Source organism: Salvia miltiorrhiza, chromosome 4, assembly GCF_028751815.1.
Source record: "Salvia miltiorrhiza cultivar Shanhuang (shh) chromosome 4, IMPLAD_Smil_shh, whole genome shotgun sequence".
In the NCBI taxonomy this organism is placed as follows: domain Eukaryota; kingdom Viridiplantae; phylum Streptophyta; class Magnoliopsida; order Lamiales; family Lamiaceae; genus Salvia; species Salvia miltiorrhiza.
In genome coordinates, this window is record NC_080390.1 from 34,175,584 (window position 1) to 34,183,505 (window position 7,922).

At 39.2% G+C, this 7,922-nt stretch overlaps 1 protein-coding gene across 7 annotated transcripts; it reads right to left on the reverse strand.

Annotated features, from left to right (window-relative positions):
- Positions 1 to 2,155: 2,155 nt before the first annotated feature.
- Positions 2,156 to 5,870, reverse strand: LOC131021279 (5-formyltetrahydrofolate cyclo-ligase, mitochondrial-like). Of its 7 annotated transcripts, none has more exons than XM_057950399.1 (9): positions 5,832 to 5,870; positions 5,500 to 5,706; positions 4,343 to 4,563; positions 4,082 to 4,222; positions 3,628 to 3,792; positions 3,237 to 3,278; positions 3,072 to 3,117; positions 2,601 to 2,671; positions 2,156 to 2,483 (listed from the first exon to the last, which is right to left on the reverse strand). In XM_057950399.1, the coding sequence occupies exons 3-9, from the start codon at positions 4,548 to 4,550 to the stop codon at positions 2,347 to 2,349; spliced, it is 810 nt and encodes a 269-aa protein (XP_057806382.1). In that variant the 5' UTR covers positions 4,551 to 4,563; positions 5,500 to 5,706; positions 5,832 to 5,870; the 3' UTR covers positions 2,156 to 2,346. The 7 variants fall into 7 exon arrangements, with proteins under 7 accessions (XP_057806382.1, XP_057806383.1, XP_057806380.1 ...); XM_057950400.1 differs by having other exon boundaries at positions 4,343 to 4,579; XM_057950397.1 differs by having other exon boundaries at positions 4,343 to 4,597.
- Positions 5,871 to 7,922: the final 2,052 nt, after the last annotated feature.

A 7,922-nucleotide genomic window follows, 5' to 3' on the forward strand; every position in this document is an offset into this window, starting at 1 on the left:
ACACTAACCTAACCGACGGCTAGGGTTTTTGGGAGATTAGTCTACTTTTCATCGGAAAATGAGCCCTCCTCCACCGTGGGAGTGAAGTCTGTGCTACGATCGACAACTGTATCAGTGTTTTGGAACTATGGACCCGGATGAAATTGATATACGAGTGGCAGACTTGAGATTAGCAGCGGAGACCTCCTCTAAGGTTATCCGAATGTCAGCGAAGGAGACAAAAACTGATAATAAGAAAGCCTCGAAGATGCTCATTGAAAAAATATTTGTTGATCGCCAACACCCACGTGAGCTTCTTTGCCAAAAGATTCTATCAGTTCTACAGATCCGCAGTTATTCTGAAGTGGAAATTGTAGGATTCAATATTTTTGTACTATATATAGATTTAGAGACTGATATTGATAGAATTATATCACATGGTTCGTGGCATCTATTCAATGATTTGGTGATGCTGCGTAAACCCGATCCCGTGAAAACTGTTGCGACTATGAAATTCATTGACATCTCTATATGGATTCAACTACATAATTTGCTTTTAGCGTGCATGAATGAACACATGGTCAAGAGGATTGGGGAGCAAGTGGGTACAGTGGTGGAAGTTGAATAGGGAGAAAGAGGACGATGTTGGGGAAATTTGCTAGGGCTCGTGTTATCAGATCCATTCACGAGCCCCTAGTACGATGTGTCCCAATAGTTGCAGATGGGAATAAGGAGGGAATGATGGTTTTGGTCCTATACGAAAAGTTGCCTGAACTATTTTGCTATGCCTGTGGGAAGATAGGGCACCATCTCAAGAAATGTGAGGCGAGCGAAGAGATGAAAGCGACACCTAGCTTTGGCAACTGGCTAAGGGCGGATAGGGGAGTGGAATACAGAAGGAGCCCTGGGCCATCTAAAGCACCGATGGCATCAACACATATAGTCCCAAAACCTAACTAGATTGTCGGGTCTTCTAAGCCACAGCCGCCACCTCGGGGCGAGACAACTGACTATGGGGCTAATCACAATGGTGCTCTTACCATACCACCGGGCTTTGAAAGGAAATTTGCCCCCAATAAGATGTATGGAGGATCGGGGTGAGAGGGAAAGGGAGAAAAGAGACGAAAGCCGGGAGGACGAGAGCGAGGTTGTGGTGAACGACGAGAGGGGCAGGATTGAAGAGGACGAGGGGAAGGCTGGGACAAAAAGAGGATAGGGTGGTCATGGCAATGGGGAGGTTATCATGGGGAGGGGATTTGATGCAGGAGGAAGAGAAGGAAATGGTGGAATATAGGGCAGATAGGGAAGGCCATTCTGTCACAAAAGAAAGGCTCTTAGTTGAAGAGGGGATGGGTATAAGGCAGGGTATTGTGAGTGGGACCCCACCTAGTACCATTAACATTATATCCCTCGTGTGAACAAGAATAAACCCTAAGCGTAAGGGATGAAATCGGCTCGCACGCGACAATAGCCAGATCATTGAAAAAGCATTGGTCGAAGCATCGACACACAAAAAATAGCCCCTCAAACATTACATTGAATAGCTGGAGCATAAGAAGGGGGAAAAACCAGCCACGAATTTTTTTAAACATGTGGACGAGGAGAATGACCAGAAGATGGAATCGGCAGAGGCTGCGACGCAATTCCACCGAGCATTATGAATTGCTTAGTCTGGAATGCGCGTGAGCTAAGAAAACCACACGCATTCCACGAGCTCCAGACCTTGGTGTCTGGACATTCCCCAAATCTTGTCTTTTTATGTGAGACAAGACTGGACATTCCCCAAATCTTGTCACAAGACTCATTGCCAGTAAGTGCCCTATGTGGAAATCTTCTCTTGGATTTGAAGGCATCTTCATTGTGGATGCGAAAGGACAAAGTGGGGGACTTGGTTCTCAAAGTTGCATGTAATTTTGAGACCCATATGATAATTGAGTTTGTAGATTCATTATTAGAGAAAAAAGTAGAATAAAAGTTGGTAGGTTTTAACAAGCTGATGTGGCATTATAAGACATATGAAAGTTTAGATTGTAGGTGCATGATTGAAGGCACCCTTAGATCCAAAATAATATAACCAAAAATCATATTACAAGGAAAAACCAAATAAGAAAGTATCTTCCTTTATGCTTCACATAATAATAGACCATTCTCTTGTAATAACTGAAACCACAAAATCTAACATAAATAACTAAACTGTATAAATATGTGATATTCAGTAAAAAGTCAGGAAATATGAAATAGAGATGTGATACATAGTTGTGTTAAAGAGTAATTTATCCAGCAACAATTTCCAAATTTCCTTATCATATGTTGTTTATGCAACCCAGCAAATAAAGCTGGTGAGGTGATGCAGCAGTCATACCTTCATCACATACGCATCTCACTGGCTGCTCGACTAATGGGGATCACCCCGGAGGCTGAGACAAGAGCATCGATGGGGACATCGTTGGGGGTAATGGGTATAACACCATCTTCCAATACTTGCAGTGAATAAGAAAGAGCAACTATACATGAAAGCAAATGAATGTGTTAGCATAAACGAAGACTGCTACAAAATGTGAAAAATTTAGTAGCTAAAGCTTCAAACATATGTCCATATGTAATGGAATAGAGAAACGCACCAAATAGAGGTTTCTTCCACTTTCGGTCCTTTGCAAGCTCTTGATATTTCGTAAGGAAGGTGTCGTAATAACTTCAGTTGATCAATTGCAACATTGGCAGAAAACAAAAGGGGAGATGAAAATCACTATATGCTCCGGAAAAGATAGAATGTCGTAGCTAAACCTAAAAGAGAATACTGATATTTACAGTACCTAATACAGACATATAAACGTTTACAAAGCTCTACTGTAATTCAGTTGTTGCCATCTGAATTAAAATTTATCCCCCGTCTTCTTTTTGCCATTTTCACTACTCTTTCATGCATGAATCCATATAGACTACAACAAATTAATTTATTATGAACTGAGATTTGTTACTTTCAGGTTTTAGAAAGTTCTAGATCTGTTATTTTAAGTACAGATAGTGAAGTAGATCGATGATATCATAACCATGGAAATCCAAAATATCAAGAAAAAGAATCTGCAACATACCCTCCACCACGGCCAATGCGCCTACCAGATCTATCAAAAGCAAGCCCTATATAATAAATGGATATAGGTATTAATATACTTTATGTTGATTGAAAAAGGGTATCTAGTTGAATCGTTATAGCATGATTCCTAGAAGAGACATAACTGAAAGGTTCAAAGTCATACCAGGTAAAAGAAACAAGTCTACAGGTTCATCTGCAAGCATGACTGCGTGAAAATAATCAGACTTAGTTAGAGACAGAGGCCGTATCTTATTGAGTGAAATTCAATAATAACTAGGGCGAGAATCAACAATCAAGTAAAAACATGCCCTTCACAAATCACCTAATATTGGATTAGGTCGAAATCAGCACAATAGTTCTTAAACTCCTTCCTCAAAGGACATACAGTTGAAAGCTATGTAATGCATTTGAAGCCTATTTTTCATGACAATCACAACATGGAATAAATCGCGAATAGTTTCTCAATGCAGTTGATATTGCTGTCAATTTTCAAAGAAAAGAAGCAAAATATTGTGCAGTGTTAAACAGCTAGTAAAACGAGGAACTTTACAGACCGTCTTCACGTTCATTCCCTTCAGCATCGCAAGGTTGTGGTTCCAAAATATCCATAGAGTTTGCAATCAAATCATCCATCCTAGTGATGTTCAACATCCTCATGAAACTATTCTTGTCTTCCACCCTCGGAACATAGAGCTTCTTTCTCACCTGCGAATGATCATCTTATTGCACAATGGGCGAATTAGAACTTAATTCGTCAGACACAATCTTATGCAGAAAAGCTCTAAACTTCTAAAATTTCAAGACATTGTAAAAAATATTAAGATAATGCAGAATGCTAAAATAGGATTCTTGTTTTTACTGCACCAACAAGGCTTCACATAATATCAGACTGCACACACTGTTCTTAACCCAAAACCTGATGATATAAACCATTGAAACATGAATTATGACATAAGCCAACTCAAGCTGATAATATACTACTTAAATCATTTGCTACACACACAGTACCTTGGGCTGTGTTCTTCAAGATTTCAGACAACACTTTGGAAGTATCAACTTCTCTTAAAGCAGCACAGCTGATATAGGCACAGAGTCTTGTACAAGACTTGAACCAAGGAGCCTCCAAAACCACACGCTGGATTGCATCATCTGCAACATCAACAAAAACCACATCTCAAAAATCCCAAGATTTCTCCAAAAAGACGCGAATCTGAGAGAAAATCATCCAAACATATACGCATTGATTCTTGGTTGGAATGAGGTTATTGCCTTCTTGAGATCTGAGCGCGGGGTCCATTGACTTGAGTTCCTTTCTCACTCTGGAGCGAAGCGCCTTTTTCTCCTTGAAAACGGCGTCTAGAGGTGCGGCGGCGATACCCCCGGCGCTCATGGTAGCGGAGGAGCGTAAATTCAGACCGGATAAGGTGGTGGGTAAAGCAGGCGTTGCGGCGGTTGGTAAAGCGAGCTGCAGTATCATCCGCTCTGCAAATCTTTGTAGGCGGCGACCTATTATCGTCATTTTGTCTTGGGAAATATTACCATTAAATTAAGTATTATTTTATAGGGATAATTGCGTGAAAATACACAAACTTTGTTAAAAATTCATATTTGACGCGAAGTTAGGATTTTACATTTTAATACACCAACTTTCGTTGTTGTCCAAATTTGACACGACTTAATTCTTAAATATTCAAAAAACAATCCATTTTTGTAAATAATTATACAAAGACCTACTTATGTTATTATTTGGGACATTTAAACAAAAACAAGATATTTCCTTATGATGTTTTCTTTTAATCTTTGATCCACGTCTAAAATGGTTTAAAAGAAAACATCATAAGAAAATATCTTGTTTTGGTTTAAATGTCTCAAACTATAACATAAGTGGGTCTTTGTATAATTATTTACAAAAAGGGGTTGTTTTTTAAATTTTTAAGAATTAAGTCGTGTCAAATTTGGACAACAACGAAAGTTGGTGTATTAAAATGTAAAATCCTAACTTCGCGTCAAATATGGATTTTTGGCAAAGTTTGTGTATTTAGGTGCAATTTTCCCTATTTTATATGACTTGCTTATTATCAACGGCACATTATGCAAGTATAATTTCAGAAAAATACGTTTGGGGAAAACAAGGTAGGCTAATGAGTTATGAAGGCGTAGAAAAAATCCTTCCAAATTCTAAAGGATCAGACATTGCAGCCTAACATCAAAATTCCAAGGATCAGAATAAGAAATTGTATAATTCAATACGAAAAAAGAATTCGAAGATTTCACCATTTTGTCAAATTCAGGAGCATTGCGAAGAAACTCTTCCTATATCGGTAATCGGTAGTTCCTAACATCTGAGCATTGCGAATTTGCAATTTGCGAAGGTAATAGAATAATAGCAGAGAAAATTGAAGCCAAATGAGCTAATATTTAACTACCTTATCCTGATCTGAGATTCCGAATCGTCTGACCGGTGTTGGGGGGGGGGGGGGGGGGGGGGGGGCGCTCGGCGGGCTGTTTTAATTAAACCTTTAATGAAGCGGGGTGGAGCTGACGCGAGCCGGGGGAAGCGTCACCGACGCTGCGTCGGAAGAAGGCGGCGGCTGGCGCGAGTATTCATTTCGTGCAGTAGGCCTAAGCTTTTACTTTTAGTAATGGGGCATTTGCAAAAATGCCCTTTTCTTATAAACACTTGTAAAAATGCCCACTTTATAAAAGTGGGCATTTTTACAAGTGTTTATAAGAAAAGGGCATTTTTGCCTATTAACACTTTAGTAATTGGCCCAATTCGAGGACTTTTCTCTGAAACAATATACATCAAAATTTGGTCATTTTTTATGTTTTAAGACTGTTTTACTTTAATTAAAGCGAACTGAATTCGGATTTGTGCGCGGATTAGACACACATGGTACTATTAGTATCATTAGTGCCATATACTTTTTTTATGTAGTGACGCATAAATAGTACTTATGACCATATTAATATAATTAGTGTCATATACCTATGTGCTGATATTATTTAGATGGGTACAATTATATGACCATTTCAAACACTTTCCCGTAGGGTTTAAGATTATCCATTTAGAATTTAGATTATCATTTAGGACTTAGATTCCCTATTTAGGGTTTAGATTATTCATTTAGGGTTTAGATTCTCAATTTAGGGTGTTGCACGAATGGTACTTATGGCCATATTAGTGTCATTAGTGCTATATACTCTCTCTTATGTAGTGCTGCACGAATGATACTTATTGTCATATTAGTATCATTAGTGCCATATCCTCTCTCTTATGGTCACTAGTACCATTCGTGCATGACACTATTGACACTATGATATGTTCATTAATCGTGTTGTAGGGTTAAAAGAAGGGTGTTTCACCTGTTTGTAACGATCGTTGATAAGTTTAAGCCAAGATGTAGAAGAAAAGATGAAAAGAAAGATGAAAAGTGTTGTATTTCATATCACGTAACATTACAATGAGAGGTGAGATTCCTATTTATAGAGATGTACAAGAGGGGCAAAGAAGTTGACTTATGCCTAATTGGTTTATATTTTGGGGGATCATTGATGATAATTTGGTCTTATATCTTGTTAATTTTTGTGCTTTTGATGAGGGATGCATAACATTTTGCAGGAGAGTGTTGAAATGGAGGAAAATTATTTACTTAGGAAAATAAGAGAAAAAAATGGGCGAGAGCACGTGCGGCGCCTGCGCCCGCATGCCACACCCACATGTTTGCCCCAGCGGACAAGCACTTCTTGAGCCCTAGCTCCTGCCTGTTTTCCCAAACGGGCGAGCAACTTCCATGTCCCAGCGCGCGTTGGCTGATTCAGCGGTCGAGCGCTACATCCCCCGCCCGAGCTCCCTTCACAGCGGGCGAGTTTCATGCCCAACGGCCGAGTAGGGAACCCAGCGCTCGAGCCCTTCCTCCCAGCGGGCGAGTGCTACTCCCAGCGGCTGAGGCCTCCGACGCCTCTACACTCGTGTGCTTCAGGCCGCGCTCGAGCTCTTAAGCTCCAATCAATATATGCCACGTGTCCCAGTTCAATAGTTGAGAGAAAAAGCATATTTCACAATTTCAGAATATAAAAGGAGGAAATTCTCATTTTCTAGGGTACACTTCTCCAGACACAGTTCTAGTCATCGTTCTAGACGCCAGTTTCTTAGTTAGGATTTATTCATTTTCTCATTTTCATTCTTACGCCTAGAATAATTAGTAGTTAGAGATTCTTTTCCAGTGATCATCAATTACTGTAAGTTTCTATTTATTGCTTAGATAAACTCTGGATCTATGAATTCAATACAGTAGTTGTTATTTCTTTCTGGATGCTCTTAGATTTATCCTGATTAATAATTTTGTTCGCTGTCTAGATAATTGTTATTTTTGTTGCGCGATTATTTTGGAATTACTGCTTTTCCACAAGAACTCTAGCGTAGATTTACAAGCTATTTCTTTCCTGCTTATTTATTTTAAATCCTTGCCTAGATAATTTTACATGCTTTATTTTAATTACACGCTAGATAAGAGAGAGAGAGAGAGAGAGAGAGAGAGAGAGAGAGAGAGAGAGAGAGAGAGTTAGACCCAAATTCTTGATTAGAGTGTTTAGGTTTATTTTATGTTATCTGTGATTCAGTTGAACATTCATCAAATCCGTTGAACATGTCGTGAATAAATGCTGAGTTTTGGGGGGGGGGGGGGTTGTGGGATTCGACCCTGTATATGTTCAACAAAAAAATTCCGTTGAACATGGCGTGAATAAATGATGACCATTAGATTAGATAAGATCAACGACTAAGATTTGGTCTCTATTCTTTGAATATTTAGTGGTAATGTATCATACGACTGATATTTATCTGAAG

Excerpts from the sequence above, each read along its gene's own strand:
- LOC131021279 (XM_057950397.1), bottom strand. The coding sequence starts at position 4,592 with ATGACGATAATAGGTCGCCGCCTACAAAGATTTGCAGAGCGGATGATA. Across the intron at positions 3,118-3,236 it reads AGACTTGTTTCTTTTACCTG|GGCTTGCTTTTGATAGATCT; the intron begins GTATGACTTTGA and ends TTTATTATATAG. Across the intron at positions 2,672-3,071 it reads CGCATTGGCCGTGGTGGAGG|TTATTACGACACCTTCCTTA; the intron begins GTATGTTGCAGA and ends GATCAACTGAAG.